The sequence below is a fragment of the Propithecus coquereli genome, unplaced genomic scaffold (assembly GCF_000956105.1).
Source record: "Propithecus coquereli isolate 6110/MARCELLA unplaced genomic scaffold, Pcoq_1.0 Scaffold125, whole genome shotgun sequence".
Lineage (NCBI taxonomy): Eukaryota > Metazoa > Chordata > Mammalia > Primates > Indriidae > Propithecus > Propithecus coquereli.
In genome coordinates, this window is record NW_012136636.1 from 5,790,998 (window position 1) to 5,813,151 (window position 22,154).

General features: G+C 40.2%; 1 protein-coding gene across 1 annotated transcript in view; it reads left to right on the top strand.

The window, feature by feature from the left end:
• The window catches only part of MYO16 (myosin XVI), a 542,291-nt gene that overhangs the window by 426,535 nt on the left and 93,602 nt on the right, over positions 1-22,154 (top strand). The window contains exon 27 of the mRNA XM_012637927.1: positions 13,994-14,096. Within this exon, the coding sequence (XP_012493381.1) occupies positions 13,994-14,096 (103 nt within the window). The remainder of the gene's footprint in view (positions 1-13,993; positions 14,097-22,154) is intronic.

Sequence of the window (22,154 nt, forward strand, 5' to 3'; positions counted from 1 at the left end):
TAATGAGTAAAATAATATTGAAATAATCATGAAAATATGTTTTTTCCCCCCTTCTCTCATTTCTCCTTCCTTCTCCTCTTCCTTCCTTTATTTATTCACTCAGCAATAGTTTAGGAATGTTTTCAATTTGCCAGATACAATGGTACACTTTGGGGATAAAAATATAGAATGCATAAAATAGCCTCTATCTCCAAAATGAGGGAAAATAGAAAATGAGAATTTGGAGGGATAAAGTGGAAGCAGTGTGGGTTTAGAGGGAAGGGTCATAAGACATCTGGAGTAGATGACCTTGAGTTGAGTCTTAAAGACCACTTAGAGTTAGCCAGGAAAGAAATCCAAGAATGATTCTCCACACAGACATGGGCGGAAGCACAAGAATGAGGGGGACGGTGATGTCAGTACATTTCAGCTTGGCAGGAGTGCATGATCCCAGTGGTCAGGGACGTGTTTAACCAGGAAAAGATGAGGCAAGGACTGTCCCACTAAGGGTCCCTGTACCATACTGAAAAAGTTGTACTGGATGCCGAGGGTGAGGAGTCACTGCAGGACATTAAGCAAAACAGAGTGAAGAATTAACTATACAGGGCGAGACAGATGTATTTAGGAGATTATTGAATACAGTAATTGAGAAAGAAGTAGTGATGGAGAGAACTTTGCAGAAATGAAGAAAGGGACATAAACCGAGAGATGTTTAAGATGTAAAAGGATCACAACATGTCAATGAATCAGTCTTGACAGAACCCCAGGTCTCCCGGTTGGGAGGCGGACAGAGGGCAAACCACACAGAGTAGGATCACACGCTAGGGGCAGAGAGGGACTTGCTGGGCTTGAGGTCTCCTTAGGAGATCCAAGTTGTGCTGTGCAGAAGGCATTTCAACATATCACTGTGACGTTTGAGAAAGCGATGATTGTGTTTCACATCCATAACATTTTTAAGTCATTAGTTTATAAATGACGGTTTTAGCCTTGAATGTGTTTGAGATTGCTAAAGGAAGACATTTCAGGAGAGCCAAGAAGCAAATGCCAAAGAACACATGCGTTTACTAAGAGGGTGAACAAAATAATGTCTGCAAGGGAGAATGATAATTTGTGAAGCAGGTAAGAGGACAAACAAAGAAAGGGAAGGTATCCAGTGACAAGACTGTTTCTATAAGAGAGAAGTCAATGGTTTCATGTGCTACAGAAAGACCGGGTTATATGAAAACAGAAAAGTATGATGGAGAGAAGCCTTGAAGTTAGTGATTAGATATGACTTATCAAATGTTGTTAGCTACCTTAACATAGCTTATTTTGATAAAGTGATGTGCCCCAAACCCAGAAACTAAATAGCAGAGACTGGAGACCACATTGATATGAGAAGTGAATGTAATTTGATTATGGTTAGCGTGCAAACCCTTCTCTTGCTATGTCTTGATTACCACACCATATCATGTTAAAGTAAAATTTTCAAAAAGGCAAAACTATGACTGTTATAGAAATCTGTTTGGAATACATAAAATGCTTTTATTTAGCCCCTCATTTAAAGAAGAAACTGATACGATGTTAAAACCAGCTTGGCACAGCAGCACACGCCTGTAGTCCCGACTACTCGGGAGAGTGACGCTGAGGCAGGAGGATCCCTTGAGGCCAGGAATTGGAGGCTACAGTGTGCTATGCTAATTGCACCTGTGAATAGCTACTGCTGTCCAACCTGGGCAACATAGTGAGACCCCTCTCTATTAAAAAAAAAAGGATGTTAAAACCAGTTCAAATGAAAATTTGATCTGTAGAGATTTGCATTCTCTGCTGACAAAATGTATCTGTGCTGCCCAAGACAGGCATCATTTGTGTTGCTTTAGACAGGAATTATTTGCATCAGTACCAGTTTTCTACAGCTTAAGTTCTGGACCTACAGATCTGTAAAATAACCAACTCAAAAGCAATCACAGGTCATACTTCGGTGGGATTAGGTAGTTACCAGAGGGCCCAATGCACAATGTCCAGCATTTTATTGAAAAGACACCCAAGCAGGATGTCTTCTGTTCGTCCCTGTTTCTCTGGTTGTGTATGTGTTTAACTGAGTGGATAATTATCAAAAGATGGAATGTAGAGGTAGAATAATAGACAGGACCCAGACTCTGAGGTGGGTGGTATGTCATAGGCTTGTGGTACATTTAGGAATGTTAAGACACAGATTATTTTGCATGTTATTAATTTCTTTAGGGCCCTGGTCAATTTTTTGAATTAAGACCTTCATTACAGATATTAACAGCTCTCAGTGAATGGCAATATACTTAAATTTCCAAGATACCTCAAATATCATGAGCCTTTTATAATTAGGACCTATCCATCCAATATTTACAAATAATGATAATAAGTCATCGAGATTCAACATGATGATTTCATGCGCAAGTTATTTTCCTTCAAAATACAGGTGTTTTGGATTCTGATTTTCAATGTTGCTAATAACCCCTCACTATTATCCAATCATCTTTGCTATATTATTCAAAAACAATATATCTATATAGTGTCTAGCTGAAAAGAAGTAGAAATTCCATTCTTTATATTAAATTTATTGGCATGATCATATATTCTTAAAAGGTACATGTCTAATGCTTTTCTTGGCTCACTGTCACATAATACAGTCAACTGGCATTAAATTTCACTGCTGCAAATGTTTAATATCTCACTGGGCAAATGTTTATTTTGTCTTTATAAGCATTAGTTGGTTGTATTTTGAAAATGATACATTCCCAAATTAACAAACATAATTAAGCTCAGATGCCAACCCTAAGTCTTGGTTCAACCTGGTCACACACTTTCAAAAGTAGATGTCCAAAGAAAGTTTCATTACTGTTGAAACAGTGTTATCTCGTTTCAGTATTCGACTGCTCCATTGCAAACCACTGTAATTTTGTTCTTAACTTCTTCATGTTTTGCTAACCAATTGTAATGGCAGTGGTATTCTGAATAGGCGATTCATATGACAGTGAATAACTCAGTGCAATAACTGAAATAAGCATAAACTTGTTAAAATAATAAAAATATTGGCATTTGACCACCAATCTCCACAAAAATTTTTAGACATTTTCAAGAGGAATAGTCTTCCCTCCTTAGTGGGAGAAGGAACACTGGCATAACAAATATCTCCAACACATAAATCTACCTGTTTCAGGAGCTTTCTATCCCTAGAGAAAGATAGGAGGTCAGACTGACCCTCGTGAATATTTGACTAAGAAGCAAATAGCTTCAGGAATAGGATAATTTTACTCAAACCACAAAGCTTAAAGAGGTCTCTTATTTAGGCTTAAACAGCAAATGAACATCTGTTCTTTTCCGTTTAACTAACAAGCTGTTCTTGTACCTGATCAATAACACGCTATGGCTCAGCCAGTAAATTATGAAATACATGGAGAATAAAGAAATAAGGAACATCAATTTGAACAAACGGAACTGACTATGCTCAGCATCCTCCAGAGTGTGTTCAACCAAATCAGAAAGCATCACAATGAGTTCCCTTGCCTGCAACCAGTAATTCAGCTCCTGCACAGGGTCAGTCCTCTAAGAAGGAACAGTTTTAAATGTTCCCTTTGGTAGATGACTCTAGAGTATGAAGTATGCACTGATGGGGTTTCCGTGTGGAAAAATCCCAGGGCTGTATTAGAAGCAAGCACAAACCTGGCTAAAGTAAATGCTACATGTTGCAAATGTTGCTCAGGAAATGGAACTTAGTGTATGTTCATGCCAAGACATTTCTAATTGAGTGTTTCGCTTTCATTCATTTATTGAATAAATAGAATGTTGTTATATTACACAATTAAAATGAAATTGCAGGACCACCTTTGAGTAAGAGAACTTGAGAGGATTGTCATGTAAATTCTTAACCAATCCTCTAATTTTTTTTTGTTTTGTTTGTTTTTTTCATTTTTTAAGTTCAGCATATTATGGGGGTACAAATGTTTAGGTTATGTATATTGCCCTCCCTCCCTCCCCCCTGCCCCGAGTCAGAACTTCAAGCGTGTCCATCCCCCAGACGGTGCACATGGCACTCATTATGTTTGTATATACCCATCCCCTCCACCCCCTCCCATCTGCCTGACGCCCGATGAATGTTATTACTATGTGTGCACTTAGGTGTTGATCAGTTAAAACCAATTTGATGGTGAGTACATGTGGTGCTTATTTTTCCATTCTTGGGATACTTTACTTAGTAGAATGGGTTCCAGCTCTATCCAGGAAAATACAATACATTGTTTCTTAGAGCTGAATAGTACTCCATGCTATACATATACCACATTTTATTAATCCACTCATGTATTGATGGGCACTTGGGTTGTTTCCACATCTTTACATTTGTGAATTGTGCTGCTATAAACATTCGAGTGCAGATGTCTTTTTAATAGAATGTCTTTTGTTCTTTTGAGTAGATGCCCAGTAATGGGATTGCTGGATCAAATGGTAGATCTACTTGTATCTCTTTGAGGTGTTTTTCTTTTCTTTTTTTTTTTTTGAAACAGAGTCTGCTCTGTCCCTGGTAGAGTGCAGTGGCATCGTCATAGCTAAATGCAACCTCCAAATCTTGGGTTCAAGCGATTCCCTTGCCTCAGCCTCTCAAGTAGCTGGGACTAGGGCACGCGCCATATCACCCAGTTAATTTTTCTAATTTTAGTAAAGACGGGGGTCTCGCTCTTGCTCAGGTTGGTCTTGAATTCCTGACCTCAAGCAATTCTCCCACCTCAGCCTCCTAAAGTTTTGGGATTATAGGCGTGAGCCACCACACCTGGCCTGAATTCATTTTTTATCTGCATACTGATATCGCCTAATCCCAGGAGCTGAAGTATAATTTAGCATTGGTTTTTATTATTCAGCTCCTGTATTGTCTGGGACGAGAGACCCCCAGCTTAATTACATGAAGTAAACGAATGAATACCACAGGATTAAGATCAGTCATATCTCCAAGTGGTTTGCTCTGCCACAGGGTTTGGAGTAAGAAGGTCCAGAGGAAGTAGCTCTGGTGATGTAAGCACGCAGGCCCTGGTCTTTCACGTCCACCACCCTCACCGGGCCGCACCTGCACACGCCTTGCAGCCGGCCAGCACGTCGGCAGCCACAGCACCTTCAGATGGAACTCACAGGAAGTGGGAGCTGCATCGCCATCCTGGTGATCTTCATAGGGTGGTAGTGGGCTCTGCCAAGGCCTCTCATCCAGTCCAGTGATTATTTGGGAGTTCAGGAATTGCCTCGCTCCTCTAAGTTGCTCCTTTCACTTCCTAGGGGGTTCTGCCAACAGTGCTGTGAAAGTCAGAAACCAAGTCTCATTTCAGATGCTGTGTTTTAGATTCTTAACAGATAAATGTCTAATACATCTGGCTATGATGACATGAATATAATAGTGACAAAAAAAAAAAAAACACCCCTACTGCCACAATGAGAGAGAGAGAGAGAGAGGGAATGACTCTGATTTAGAAGAGTTGGAATTTAAGAAAATAGCAATCTTGGAATTTAAGGGAGTAGCATGTAGTGTTGCCCTTTTCATTTTCTGTCCACATTTATACATTATTCTGTAGGTTGGTTACCTTTATTCCTTAAAGCATAAAAACAAAAGGGACAAGGGTCTGTTTTTTATCCCATCTCTCATATGGATTTAGTGGAAACTTCACTTGACTCCAGGTCCTACAGCCCGAATTAAGATGTTAGCTTTGTACAAACTGACTCCTGTTTTATCAGGCAACTGCTTTAAATGTCATTCTGTGGTTGTTGTGAGAATTCAATGAGGATATGGAATAATCTATCATCATACCTGGAATTTAGGACATTGTATAAATCTTCCTTTGTTTTTCTCTGTTTCTCTGTCCCTCCCTCCCTTCCTTTCTTCCTTGTTGCTCCATTTGCAACTCCAGAGATTTGTATGTGTAAGTCGGGGAAGTCCCCAACCATGCCAGCCTCCCAGACCACCAAGAGAACCCTCCTGGGGCTGGGGAAGATGTCAGCAGTGGCCTCCCCTTTCAACATTGGCCTCCCCGCTTCTCTAGAACTCTATTCCTGGGGACTCTTGAGTCAAGAAGTTCACGGGAAAGACATTTACATCAATGCAAAATGTCACGATATCTTTGTTTGAACAATGCATCCATGCTTCTAAAAGATGGCGGCGGCCTATTTTTCCTAATCTGGAAGGAGAAGGGAAATCAGTCTTGACCAATAGCATGAGCAGTCAGCCTGAGATTGACACAGTAATAATGCATAGACATCCTCTTCCCTTCTCAGAGTCACAGATAGATCATGATAGGAACTGAGAAGCCTAATATGGGTCCCTGTAATTCTAGCCTCAGCACTCCAGAATGAGCTCTAAAGCTCATTGCAACATACAGCTAATTCCCCCTTCCTGTCCTTCCTATAAGCAAGGGCAGGGGTCGTGGGCACTGAGGGAGTGGACAGGTGAGCTCCATGGACAGGTCTGGGTGTTGACGAATGAGCTCCAGGCAGAGGGAGCAGCAAGTGCCAAGGACTATAGGAAGATTGGATGTGGCTGGGTCAGTCTTGATGCAGAGGACCTGTGGGGAGGCGGTGGAAGGCCTGGTGGAAGAGATGGGAGGTTGCATCAATGAGAGGCTCCATGCGGGTGCTGAGCAGTGGAGCCTCACCCTGCCGTGTGGATGCAGGAGTTGCAGGGTGGTGGAGGAGACACAGGGCAGGACAGACAGCTTGTGGGGGAGCTCGCACTAAGCCACAATGGGGATGGAATATTTTTTAACTGCAAGGGTCATAAGAAGAAGAGAAAGAATGTGCATACATAGAGAACACAATAGATTTCTGTGTGAACTCTATGATTTTTGATGACTTTATCTCTGCTTTCACATCATTTTCCTTAAATGAAAAAAAAGTCCACCTCTTTCGTGGAAAAGCACTTCTGCAGTCCCCTCCCATCTCATTTCTTCTCCTACCCGCTCTCCACATTGAGATGGGTTTTATCTCTCTCTCAAGCCCACTTGCCTGCGTTTCCTTCCTCCTTCCCCTGCTTTCCTGATGTACGTCAGCCCTGTTGCTAGGCAGCTATTATGCTCAACCCACCATGCAGCCTTCTGAATGCTGGAAATTAGCCCCAAATAGCTAGAAAATCACCCTTCCGCACCTGCTCTGTGTTTACTGTGAGAGCAGGAATATGAGGAGCAAAATGAACAATCCAGGCAAGTTCACAGAACGAGCGAAATGCATCCCTGTTTCATCATAGCCAGATATGTGCGGGTACATGGCAGGGACAGACACCATGCAGTGTCCCTAAGGAAAAACCAAGGAAATGGCTATAGGAGAAAGTGCATCCTCATTCTGTCAGAGCTAAAAATGAATACATCAGATAATCTGTAGAAAATGGAAATATACAAAAATAAGTATGGGTAGAATGTAAGAGTTGTATATTTCTACAAATGTTTTTGCCTATAAGCTGAGTCAGTTTTTCCTTCCCTCTGAAAAACAAAACATCCCAAAGATTTTCACTGATTTGATTTCATCCTCAAGCTATTGGTCTTTCCTTTGATTTATGTCATGAACCACCTTCTGCCAAGGTCTTGATGCCACAGTCATCTGGTCTCCCCACGTCTCTGACATCACCATGGACTCCCTGGCTTCAAAATGCTACAGCCGGCTGAGGGTGGATCGGCTTCACCCTGAGCAGTGGTCAGCATTGCTGGCCACAGTTCAAACTCTGCCTTCTTCGCTGCTCTGAAGTCAGCCAACTCCTGTCCTGCCTCCCTCTCCTACTCCTTCTTTCCTGTCCCTTCCACAGCTCTTTCTCCATCAGTCCCCTATTACGTAGCTCCCATGACATTCCATTTTTCTCTTTCTGTTTTTTTCTTTTCATGGATTATGATTTGTTCGTTCATCTGTTTCTGGGGCATGAGGAGGTTAATGGTTCTCCCCAAATATTACTTTGTTGTTCACAATGGAGTTATTAAAGTATGACCACAGTAAGATAGATTTTATAAGGTCTTGAAAAAAGAAAACCTCATCTTTTCTGAAACGTAATTTTGGCCCCAAAAGTCATGCTTTATATTTGACCATATGCAGTAAAATTAGAATATCATTTTACACATCTTAGTGATCTAGGTATTTCTTGGCAGAATATCTTGCTTATCATAAGTGCTCCATAAATATTTACTGAAAAGAATTAAATTTCTAAAGGGTTTTAGAACACTGAACCAATAGAACATTTACTTTCCAAAATTTTCTTTGAGAAAGAAGAGGTATTTGCAAACAGAAGCAATTTCAGAGAAACTGCATCTGAAGTTAGAAAAAAAATTAGCTTGATATACAACCCTTGTGTTTTTCTAAGAAAATGATTCTACCACTTCCTGGTAGTCTTTTTAAAGTGGTTTACTAAGAGTCATCGTATTTAACCTGAATTCTAATGTCACTGCATAAGCACTTTTTTATCTCTAGGTCCATCAGCGATAGGATGTCAAACTAGAAGGAACAATCGCTTTTGAAGAGAGAAACATTTATGTCATCTCCTTCCTTAGGTTCTACTTCACTCCTCTCAGTTATTAGCTTGCCTCTGCTTTTCAATTGCAGGCTGTCCCTTTTAAACATGTGGACTCCAAAATGAAGAAGATCTATGATGTGGCTCTTTCACTTATAATTCTGTAAGGTACTACAATTTCTGTCATTTTAATGTCACCATACTCACAATACGTGAGTGAATTGAGAGTTTTCATACTCGAATCATTGCTGCAGGGAAAGGACTTCATGAATAGTGCCCATTTATTGGATTTTTCAGTAACCATAATAGCACTTGCCATGAAACTCCATACTTACTGGAGAAATTTAGGATGTAGACTGGCAAGAAGAAGGGGGAGTTGAAAGTGGTCTGAGACACATTCGCCAGAAAAGTGAGACAAACGGAGTATCTAACATGACACAATTTGGGGTCGGGACCCCATGAGGGCTCTGGGTGCTCAGCACCACGGTAGAGGTTGAATCCCTTTCCTAAGTGGTCAGTGCTGCCCTAAGCAGTCAGGTGCAAGTTTATGGCTGATATTTGGTCAATACCTCGTCCTACCTGAATTTCTCCTTTCTGGTTCTCCCCAGGTGCAGCATTTCCCTCCTGTTTATGTAGCATTCATCTGGGGGAATAGCTGCAATTCCCGTTATACTCTACCTCAGTACATGTCAACTTCAACCCTAGTTTTTTAGGTCAAAACCCTTGAAGTCATCCTCCCTTCCTTTCACAGCCACATTGATCCATCCATCAGAAAATCCTACTGGGTCTACCCAAATAGGTACAGAGTCCATCCAACAAGTTTTTCCCACTGTATTGCCACAGTCTGGCCCAATGCTTCTCACCTGGACTGGAAACACCTTGCCCCATGATAGGCCCCTCAGCCTGGCAGCCTCAGTGATGCAGTGATAGGGCTCCTTTGCTCAAACCTCACTCCCCAGGGATCAGAGTCAAAGCCAATGTCCTTGCTGTCACCTACAGCATCTGAATCCTCACCCCACTGTGTTTACCCTTCTGAACACGTCTACGTCTTCCTCCTCACCTCCTCCTCTCCAGCCACAACTGCCTCCTTGACATTCCCAGAACAGATTTACACTACCCCCACTCAGGTCTCGGGACCTGCTGTCCTCCCAGCTTGGATTCCTGTTCCCCAGATAGGCCACATCTTTCTGCCACTCTGTCTGCTCAAAGTAAGAGCTTTCCCACTTTATCTTTCTCCATCTCACTCCATATTGGACACACTTCCTTGTTTTCTTTTTACCCTTTCTCTCTCCATCATAAAGGTCTTTGGCTGTTTTGTTCCCTGCTACATGCCCAGCTCCCAAGAGAGTCTCCAGCATGTATTTTGTGCTCAGTTACTATTGGTGAATTGTTTGAGCCACGAGACCCAGATCCCAGACATGGAACCAAACCTCAGTTGTCCCTCCTTCCCAAACCAGGAGGAGGAAGAAGACCTGGAAAAGTTCATGTTTACTTTTCAGAGTCAGTTGGTTTATCTTAGACATAGAGCAGATGGAAGCCCGAACACAGGGGTCTTCAGTGGGATAAGGTGACCTGTCTTGAGCAAGTGATGCTGGGAGAGCGTGGGGAAAGACAGCTGACACATGCACCTCCCAGTGCCCTGTGCTCAGGGCCTATTTACTGCTCAGACTTGTGATTCCCACATGGGCTCAGGTTGAAGTTGCTGGAAGAACACGTGTGAGCTCAGCAACAGAATGTGGTGGAGTTCTTCCACACTGGCACACTACCTATAGGTGACACTCACATTTCAAAAGACAAGATTTTTTTTTTTTTACATAACACTAAAATGGAGTATCTCACCCTGTCTAAGATGATGTTTTTTCTTTTCAGTTGAAATGTCAGAATTATACCATTTTACATGTCAAAAGAACAATATAAAATGAGAAAAAAAAAAGCACCAAGTACAAGACTTTTTGTTCTGACTTGTTAATACTATAGTCAGATGCTTGAATCATATCAATTAAATTCTTAGTTGTAATTAACAAAGTTCCAGAATGAGACAATTATCAGAGACAATAAAAAGATTTTGAGTGATTTCATTCCATTTTGTGACTCTGGCTAAATGGTAGAAAGACGTTGACTTTCCTGAGGGCATGAATGAGTCTACATTCCATTATGAGTTCTGGTTTACTGTTGAGGAGCCTCCAGTCACCCAAAGGCCAGCAAACCAAGGATTCTTACCTCTCCATGTCCAGTACAAGGAGGATTCCCGTTCAGTTTTACCTTATCAGTTTTTTAAGGTCAATCTCTTCCTTTTCCAGTCTAGAACCTTCTGGGACCAAGGGCCTGTGAGTTGTCACCTAGATTGTAGCAATGGTGATGGAGAGATTGGCTCTGGAGTTAGATGATCCTGGGTTCACATTCCAGCTTAGCCACAGCTACCATCTGTATCAGTTTCCTGGAGCTGCTATAACAAAGTAGTGCAAACTGAAAAGAGGTAGCTTAGATGAACAGAAATTCACGCTCACAGTTCTGGAAGCTAGAAGTCCCAAAGGGAGGCGTCAGCAGATCCAAGCTCCTTTTGAGATCTGAGTAGAATCCATCTTTGCCTCTTCCAGCTCCCGCTGGGGACCATCAGTCCTTGATGCCCCTTTACCTGCAACTGCATCACTGCAACCTCTGCTGCCATCACCTGCCACTGCACTGTGACTCACGTTTACCTCTTCTTTTAAGGACATGAGTCACATCGGATTAGGGCCCATCCTAATGAACTCATCATAAATTGATCAAATCTGCAAAGACCTTATTTCCAAACAAGGTCACATCCATTTATCTTTTGAAGGGACACAATTCAACCCATGAGACCATCTCTGTGAACTTGAGTTACTTGCTGTGAGCACCAGCTTTCTCACTGTCAAAGCGGATTGTCACGCAGGCCCCTACACCAGTGAGGAGTCTGTCAAGTAACATGAAACCCCCCCTTTTCTCATTCAATGCTCAGGAAACGTTCCTTCCCACCTCTCACTTCCCAGCCATGTTTCTTGGCTTCCGATCATCTATTTGCTCTTGCTCCATACAGAGGCCATGTAATAGACACCATAAAATGCACCAAGACTGCACCTTACCCTGGGGAAGCTCATGCACACTGAGAACAGGTGGGAGCTTGTAATACAGCATAGAATTTGTGTCTCATCCCGAGAAACACACACAAGCACTACCGAGGGAGGACAAAGAATTACTTGCTTGGAGACTTGCCAAGGGTATCACAGCGAATTTATAACAAAGTTGGAACCCGAATCTCAGATTTCAGATTCCTGGTCCAGCTTCTTTCCTGTTTCAACACATTGTACAATTATATCACTTGTCACCTTTTAACCACGTGAACGTTATTAAACGTAATCCATGTTTGCTTGTAAGATATACTGATGTCATGCGATAGAATCCTCAGGGGAGGCCCTCAGCCCTGTGGGTGGTCCTGCGCACTGCCCTGTGCACGGTTCCTCACGCTGCGCAGACTCCACTCTACCCATTTCCTGTGCTCTGCTAGACACTGGAAATTTCCCATTATCTTCTGCAACAACCACAATATGCCTGGGGGTGGGGGGGGCAGGGGAAAAACATCGGTACCAACTTCAGTGCCTGGCATGTAAGAAATCACATTCTTGTCAACTGTAAAAAAGAGAAATACTGGAAACTATAGTCATCCACAAATCATTTAAATCTCTTTGGTGTGATCAAAATGATAAACAAGATTTTTCACATCCTTTTCTATGCTATGTTTTCTACCATTTCAGTGCTCAGTCTTTGCTATGCACTATTTTTGCTATTTTAATGCCCTCCTATACCCTGACTTTGCTAGGTGAGCGAGAGTATGGATATGAGAAGGAAGGGTAGTTGCTGACGTTGATGAATTCATTTTGGCTGGCTCATGGCTAGCAAGATTATAAAGATTCTCAATTCAGGAAAAAATAATATACTGAGTTTTTAGTGAGAATGCTAAGGATCTAAGAAAGGAAATAAAAATGTCTTCTGAAAAGTTAAATCGGTACTCTTTTGGTCAGTTCAAGCTGCCATAGCAAATCACCATAGACGAGGTGGCTTATAAATGACAGAAATTTCTCACAGTCCTGCAGGGTGGGAAGTCCAAGATCAAGGTGTCAGCAAATTCAGTGTCTGGTGGGAGCCTGCTTCCTGGTTCATGGAGGGCACCTTCTTGCTGTGTGCTCACGTGGTCAAAGAGGAGAACTCTGGTCTCTTCAGCACCTTGTGAGGGCACTAATCCCATTTGTGGGGGCTCCACATTCATGACTTAACCACCTCTCAAAGGCCTTACCTCCTAACACCATTGCATCCAGGGTTAGGATGTTGGGAGACACGTGCATTCCATCCGTAACAGGTGCATTTTCTCAGTCAATCCTGTACACGAGCCCCACGGTCACTGTTGCACTGCCCCATTGGAGCGCCCTCATTTATCCACAGTACTTGCAGAAATAAAGATATGTGTGTGTGTGTGTGAGAGAGATTCCAGTGTGGCTTCCCACAGGACATGTCCACTTCTCTCACTGCTCTCACGAAGGGAAAGTGATAAATGAAGATGTGTGGGCAACATACTCCCTTCCTTAATTGCACTAAGGAAATGGGAAAAAAACTCATCTTAGAAGATGCCAAATTTGCCGCAGTGAACTTTAGATGAAATACTAAGGTATTCCACTGAAAATAACAGGAAACTTATGTGATTTAGGTTTTGGCATTGAGTTTCCATCAGCTTACAGAACAACCCAACATGAGAACCATAAACACAGAATGCACCAGGATGCACTTGCGTAGATCTTTGCTCATTTCCTTCTGTTTTCCTCCTCCTCCACCTCTGCTGCTGCAGTCTTACCTATATGTCAGGCTCAATCTCATAAGTGCAAAGGGAATTTTACATAGATTTTTTAAGTGGGTGATATAATTGTGAAAGTCATTTTTGAAAAATCGATAACAAACTAATATATAGCCATGAATTTCAGCTAGGGAATGGAAGTCAATTTACTCATAGGTACTTCCCAAGATAAAAATGTCCTTCTAGATTAGAACATTTAAAATATTCAATACCTAATATATGGAAAGGAAGCTATTCCATCTCTCAAATAAGACTTTCCGATGTTTTGATATTCCTTTATTATGGACTCTAACTACATGTAGATTCACTCTCGAATGTTTGAATTTCTTAAAGAAAGTGTATTTTAAAAGAGCATATCAAATGTTTAAATGACAACTAATAGAGTAATTGCCATTCTGTTCAAGTTTCCTTGGGTTAAATGGTTTCAATGACTTCATGACAATGGTAAACGTAAATTAAAGGATTGAAAAATATATTTGATTCATTGTAAAAATCATTTTCTCTGTAGAAGTAAGGATTATTCACAGCTGCCTGGTAAATGCACAATTGAGAGGTATTGGGGGCGGGGGTCTCTGGGATAAGGTAAGGTGGAGACAGTTTGGAAGACAGCCCTGTTGAATATGATCATTTCTTTGGCAAATCCAGTCATTGCTCTCAATCCCTCCTGCTTTCCACAGATACAAGCCACTGGCTGTTACATCCCTGTGCGAGAAGAAGGAACAGTCCACTGAGGAGCGATGTCGGCTTATTCTCCGGCAGTGTAAATTACAAGGCTGGCAGGTTGGTGACCCACAAGCTACAAAAATACCAGTTTAGGATTTTAAATAAGTGACCTGAATCACTGCCGGGAGTCACCAAAGCCTTCCTGGCATAAACAAAATTCCTTTGATGCATTTGGCAAGGCATGACATTGAGTGTCTTCCCTGGAAACGTGTCAATCGTTACAATTTACTGATTTTAGCATCTAGCAGCCAACACAAGAGGAAATCTAAGAGGCTCCCTCCTGCAGCTGTGACAGAAGCTCATGAAGCTCCGGTTCCAGGTTCCAATTGCCCTGGTGTCACACTCACACCTTGTCACTAATGCTTTTTGAAGTATCTAAACCGAGCGGAAGTCAGAGAAGGCAGAATGTGAAGAACTGGTATTGATGTCTTTGCTCAGAGCTGGTGTCTCACAAGCACTTGTTAGACCTGGACGTCCAAGGCTTGTTCCAGTCTCACTTAGGCCCCATTTTTTTCTGTTTCACTTTGCCCTGATTCTCCCCTACCACATAGTGAAAATGTCACTATCCTTTGACCCTCATTTGATGGAAAGAGCTTCATAATTGGAAACATTTCATCACAGTCTGTGATCTGTTTGAATGGCAGAGCCCAAGGTCTGATGGGAGGGCCAGATGGACTTGCAGAAGAAGGAAATAAGTTGAGACAAAATAACATGGGAATGTGCACCAGAAATGGGAGAGGACAGCTCCAGATGTTCAGAATACCATTCTTGATTCTTTTAGGACGGAGAGATTTGACTCGAGAAGGTGATATTAGAGCAACAGTGGAGTCCATGACTCCAGGGATCGCTGGAGGTATCTAGCTATGAAACGACTAGAAGGCCTAGATGACAAAGACCATGGTAGCCGGTAGCTTTGGTAAAACAAAACAATTACTGGAAAGCAGACATAAATTTCATTTTAAAAAACGGATAGGGAGGACATCCACATGTAAAAATGTATAATTGATGAGGCCAAAAATGAGGACTTTACTTCAGAAATGAGATGAGCAGATAGTTCAGAAATGCTGAGTGTGTCCAAAATGGCCCAATCTAGGTAAAACAAGTAAAGAATACCGGGTTGACATTAGCTAGCACACTCCTCTGTCCATGACAAAGAACAAAGAACCTAGAATTTTTGCTTCGATGAGTAATGGTTTAATTATCTGTGCCACCCAATCTTTTTCTTTGTTACCTTTTCTCCTTCTATTTTTTTTAAACTAATAATGGAAGTTGAACTTTAAATAACAGTCTGAAGGAGGAAGCTTACTCAGTCTGTAGTTGTCATGGATGCACATCAGTGCCGAAAGGTTGGATAAAAAAGGAAGGAGGAATTACTAACCAAGAATGATGTCAGCTAACCACTCTAGAGTCAGGCACATAGACGTGGGGTTCACTTACAGCATTATTTCTCAAGGCTATAGGTCACTGAAGTCATTCCAACTGAACCATTGCTGGAATTTGTAAATAAGCCATTATATAGTAGTAGTTCATGAATAACATAACACTAAGATTTTCTTATATTTTTTCTTTTAAAGAATAGTCACAGATAAGAATATGTATTATATTCATATATATATATATTCAGTATATTATGTATATATGTTACATATTGAGAAAGGATCTTGAGTTGTAGAAAAAAAGCAAGGGAATCTGTAATAATTCTTTCACTAAGAAAGTGATTGGCAGAAACCACAATAGCCAATCAGTGGGTAAAATATGGGGACAGTTGTGGGAGGAGGCTGAGAGACAAATCACTACCTGCTGCCAGCCGTCATTTCTTCTATATCTGTGCTCGTGTTGGGATACTTGAAATTGTAGCTGAGAATGGCATTAAATTGAAATGTACATTGGGACTTTGAAAAAGAGCATCAGAATTAAATTTAAAAATGGAAAAGTTTTCCCATTTCATCTCACTAGTCCACTTTCTCCTCACTTTTTAACTGCCCAGAGGAAGCTGAAAATACAAAACCAAAAAAATGAGAAATAAATAAATGTATTCATTCACTGAGCATATCTGTGTTGTCTAGTCATGGAAGATTGCTATTCTTCAGCTTCAAGATGTAACATAGTATATACTTTATTCTACAAGACAAATAATTGACTTCACAGAAATAAAGCGTATTCATATTCCATTCTCATGCTAGTCAGACTGCAAAAGAAAAAAGGTTTTGTAAAAAAAAAAAATCACTTATTCCTGACCTGGAAAGTTAGACTCCTCAGTTTCAAAAGCAAAGCATTTGTTTGAAATGTGTTGATGGTTATAGAAAGAGTTGCTATTAACTCTATTCTGGGTTGTTAATCAATGTGATGATTAAATCAGGAGCTGTTTGACTAAAGCAATAGCAAGGTTATAATGGATGGGTCGTGTATCTGTAGTATTACTTCCAAATTTCAGAGAGTTACAATGTGTGTTTTTATTAAGCAGAGTTCATTGGTCCTGAATGGTTAGCATGAAATGAATGGTTATTCTTTTCCATATTTTTAAAAGCAGTGCTAGAGGATAGAAGAGATTGGAATCATATTTTGCTGTGTTAACCTGCATACAGTGTTAGCTAGAAATTCAATTATTTTAACCAAAAATGATACTTTTATTGTCATTCTAATGGATCTTGGAGATTTTGTATATTTTGCCATTCCCCCTTGACTTTAATCAGACAAAGAAAGCTTTGAATCATCAGTATGGGATTCTGACTCTGTGATTCTCATACTGTTGTACATTGTAGCAATTCAGTGAGCGTACATCAGGGTTTCCTTCTGTTTCGGATGAGGATTGAGACGTCAGACCTGCAGTGCTATTGCTTTTGTATACCAGTCTGTGCACGCTATTTAGGTCTTTAGGTAGTCATGGGTTTGGAGTCAGTATATGATGCACTGGAATTTTAATATTTAACAAATAATAATTCCTTTCATCTATACAGTGTGTTTTTTACTTATTTCATTTGAGGCTAATAACAATCTATGCAGAAAAGGAAAGTAGGCAGGGTGTGCAGCAATGACTTCATTTTAGATATGAGGAAATTGAACCTCAGCAAGAGCCCTTGTCTTAGAGATCAGTGTACTGATCAAAATATTAGGTGCAGTTAATATTTAGTCTTAGTGGGAAGGCAACTTTGCTGAGACCAGCGTCTACCTTTTCCTATGCCACGTTCTTTCCACTGCATTTAACTTGATCTATATCTTTTAGTACAACTATCTAAAGTCATTTTGTTCAGATTGCAGAACTTGAAAGGGATAGATTATGCATCACGGTGCAAGCTTTGATCAAAGGCACTTATACATTCCTTTATTAGTCTGAGCAGACTGCTCATTGGAGGGAGTGTCTTTTTTGTGTATTTATAATTCACCCAGGAAATGAAGAAATGGCAAGCGGACGATTTCCCATCGCAAGTTGACTCTGAGCAGAATCTTTTTCACTCAAACTGTCAGCCAGTGGCCCTTAAATAGTGCAGTGCATTCGTTCTCTCGTTCCCAGCTACGTCTTGGAGGAAGAGGAGAAGGAGAAGGAGAAAGGCGGGAGAAAGGAAAGGAGGAGAAGTTAGAGAAGAACTGGAATCAAGTGGAGATTCCCAGGGAGTGTTTGATGTCAGTTTGGGTTCTGACAGTCGAGACCTCACTGGGACTCAGGCCGTGGAGAGGAAATTACAGGAGTGGGAGACCATTCATGGGTGGTACTGGTCAGAGTGCACATCCCGGGACTCTTGCTTCACGTCACTACTGGAGCAGGGGCAGTTTGAAAGCAGTTTGATTGCACTCTTTTGGCAGATACACCAAGTTTGCAATATGCCGGGCTTTGCTCACGTGCCAATTCTCAGCAAGGCACTCCCTGAGGACCAGATGTAACATCCCCTCTCTACCCCACTACTGCACTCCCTTCTCATCCTCGTCTCTGTTTTACTCTTCCCCATAGTACCTGAGACCTCCTCTTGAGCCCCAGATAGCAATCTTCAGCCTGGTGTCTATTGCCTCTCTTCTGCTAGCATGGAAGCCCCAGGAGAAGGGATTTGTGTCTGATGAGCTCACTGCTCTACCCTATGCTCTATCTGTACCACAGGAGACAGACAGAGACACGGGGTAGACACTCTGTGCCTATGTGTTGGACCAAGAGATGAGTCTTTGTAAATAAGAAATTACCAAACAATGCTATATACTGTATGTGGATGCGTAAACAGATAAGAATTTTAAAAATCTAGTATAATTCACAACAAAAACCTAACTGGCTATATCTAGGGAATTGTTTTGAAATAAGGCCTGAATGGAATTTTAGCTTATGTCTATGGTTATAAGATGCATGCATTAATGCATTACTTCTATAATTAAAAATGATTTTTAAAATTTGTTATCACTACATAAATACAAGCATAAAATATTGTGTAGGGTCAAATTAATTCTTTTAAGCATTTGTAAAACAACTTAAATCAAACTGTGTTTTGTTCCAAAGCATCTTTGCTTTCCAATACATAATTTCTTTTGCATCTTTTACACCACTAGCCTATACTTCTCAAAGGAATCTTCAGCCCTTTTCACACAATTGGAACTGGTCACCATAAGTTTTAGTAACATGCATGTTACTATTCCCTTAACATACTCAAACTTGCTGCTTTGATTTAACGTGGTTTTATTTTGAAGAACAGTGAAGAAAATCAAGATGTTGTAGTGGCTGGAAGGAAATCCTTCTTGGTGGCGGTTTCTTGTTTGTGTTTACAATGAAATGGCATATTTAAAAAATATGGTGGACTTGTCAGAGCTGTGTCCTTATTTGCAAGATAGAATTTATATAACTTGTTCACAAAAAGGAGTGGAAGTTTTTTGAAATGATTTAAATAGAGCCTACATGACTAATTTCTAGTGCTCTTTTCTGTCTCACCAGATATATTTTTCTTTATGAAACAAAGAGTTCATGGATTACTTCTTTTGTGGAAAAAATCCAAATAGTTTGAATTAAGTCATAGTTTGAGAACAAGTTAAGCTACTAGTTATTAATCACCTGCTATTTGTTTTATCAGTACTATTATTCAGGTATTTTATTTATCTAAATATATCCATTTTTGATTCAGTGCTATTTTAAGGTAACTTGAAAAATAATCCCTCTGGAACTACGTACGTTTAGTTCAACACTTTTTGCCTAAATTGCCCCAAGCCACAGAAAAATAACTGGCCAGCATTTAGGCCCATGTGGGACACACTTGTTTTGCATGTAATGTAATTTTTGCAAAATGAAAACCTTTGAAACTAATTCTAACTGGAAAAATAAGTGGTATAATCTGATTTTCACACATTTTGTATGCATCAACTGGTTATAGGATGATTTCTTCTGTGTAGTTATTTGAATGCTATATTCATTTGAACGCCATCTGGAGGGATGACGAATGGAGAAACAAATCTGTCAGAGCGGGTTAATGCAACGCCAGGGGTGCGGCTTAGAACACAAGCGCTCACAGAGCGCAGGGAAAGTCAGGACGGGGAATGAATGGGTTTGTCCCCATTTAGAAAAGCCTTCGTAGTGATGCTTTTAATTGATGTTTCAAGCAGATGTCTGGAACCATGGGGTAGAGGGAGTTTCATGGCCAGGCAAAGAAGAGGGTCCCGTGCAGCCCCTTGGAGGCAGGTGCTTGTGTGTCTGTTACTGGGTATTGTAAAAAGAGAAGTTTAGATTATGACCTCAAAGATAACATATCATCTAGTATCTTAAGGATGAGGAGTCAGACACAGGGAGGCTTCTGGAGATTTGCTCGGGATTATACAGAAAGTACATACAGTAAGAAACAGAAGTTCCACTTCATCTCAGCTACCCACGTGATCTGATACTCACTCTAGTGTGTGTGCATGTGTGTGCGTGTGTGTGTGTGTGTGTGTGAAAGAGAGAGAGATTATTCTGAAAGAAATAACAAGAGCATTCACAAAAAAAACCACAAACACCCAATTTTAATGAAATATACTTTTTCTATTTGTGTTTATTCACTAACAAAAAAAAATTTACAATCATTATTTTCTTCATCATCATCTTTTCATGCAGTTTTCACAGAATAGCCTAGATTTTGTTATCCAAATAGTTTGAATCAAGTCATAGTTTGAAAACAATAAACTAAATTAAGTTATAATCTTTGGAGGGTTTGCTCTTATAGTGCTGAGAATTGCAACATTAACATCTTATCATAATATTAAATAAAATCAGTTGGATGGAGGGTTTATTATTTCATTGGTGTACAGTAATACAGTAGAGAAAATATAATAAAAATAAGAGCAAGAAACTATTAAAGTTTTAACCACTTCTTACTCTTTTTTTATACCTTCTAAGACAAGACAATTGTATTAGGGCCCTTGCTCTTTTTATTACAATAAATTAATAATTTGTAACTTTTGTTACTCAAAGAACACTCCATAAATCAACTGTAAGTGCAAGCTAGAAAATAGCCTATAAAATGATTCTTTCTCTTTCTCTGGAATTATAAATTTGAAAATAAACATTAAGGGTCTAAGAGTATCTGTTGAAGCAATGTGTGTTATAACTAAATATTCATATATATATATATATACATATATTCTCTTTATTCTTTGTGCTAAATACACACATGCACACACACCATAGAAATATATATTAACACATTTTTGCTGTAATAGTAGTATATATTCTTAATAAGAAATTTTAAAACTAGAAAAAATTAAAGAAGAAAATACAAACTACTTGGAATAGAACTACCTAGAGATAACTACTCCAAATATTTATTCACTATTTTTTTAGAAATAATATTACATATGTTTTATTCTTAGTGTGTCTCTCTCCCTTTTCACTCTGAACTTCATGAGAACAGATATCATGTCTCTGTTCTTATGCATTTGCACATGTATGTGTGTATTTCACTATTACATTTTCTATAGGCTCTGATATGTAGTAAGTAGTCAACTATTATTTGTTGAATGAATGAATGCCTGCACAAATGAACCCCTACTTATTGCCACATTTTCTCTTTGGAAATGAAGGCATCTGCAATCAAGTTTGGTGACATATGTGATCGTTTCTGCCTTTAAAGTAATGTCATATTTTTTCACTTAGCTTCACTATGTGAAATGAAGAGTAATATCTTAGAGTAATGTCTGGCATTTAATAATTGCCAATTAAAATTGATAATGTCTATGCCTAATGCAACTTCCATCACTTAGAAATCAACCTAACTTGCTCTACTCTGGGTTTATTGATCGGTTGATTCAGAAAGCATTTACTGCACAACTTTTACATTCCTGAAATTATGAAAGGCACTTGCGGCTCACAGGTGAGTGGGGGAGAAACAGCCAACTGTGAAGTAATGAACAATTGCAACGAGGACTGTGGTAGCGAATCAAATCAGAGAAGCCCTAATTTAGACAGGGCGGTGGACATGTAGGGCACCTCCAAGAGGGTCACCTTTGGGCTGGGATCCCAAGGGTGATAAGGAACCGGAGTGCGCTGAGACCTTGAGGTGAAGACAGCCTGGGAGAAACGAGAGGAGAACAGGGTGTCCGGCTCCCTGAGAACCAGCTGAGAATGGCACATAATGGGCCACAGAGCAGCATTTCTTAACATTTATTTCTTCATTATTGCCTCAGTAAGAAGGTAAATGAGTGAGACAATTACTAAAGATTTTAGTTCTAGGGAGGCAAAAATATCTTTGCTGTTACAATGGTTTATAACCCTTCAAACTTCAATCCTCAAAAACAATATGTGGCCCAAACTACCACAAAAAGAATGGTGTTTGTGCTTATACCTAAACTATTCCGTCTCATATATCAACGTAAGTTTCTCCAGTATCCAGATTATTTTGTCATTGGACAAGCATTTATTGAGCATCTATTATATGCCAAAAATAGCCTTGTACTAGCTAAGGTTTTTTTTGCCATCAAGTACCACGTTCACCCATCAGGGGCAGGATCACCACACTGAGAACATGTGACTGACTGGAGGTTACCAGGGCGGATCCAGTGGACCTTGCCTATGTCAAAGTACAATGTCCTATTTTAAGTTCAATGAGAAGCTATCGGGACGTTTGACAGAGGGTAGTGAAATAATCTGATGTTTTTAAATGTGGAAAAAAAAGTATCATT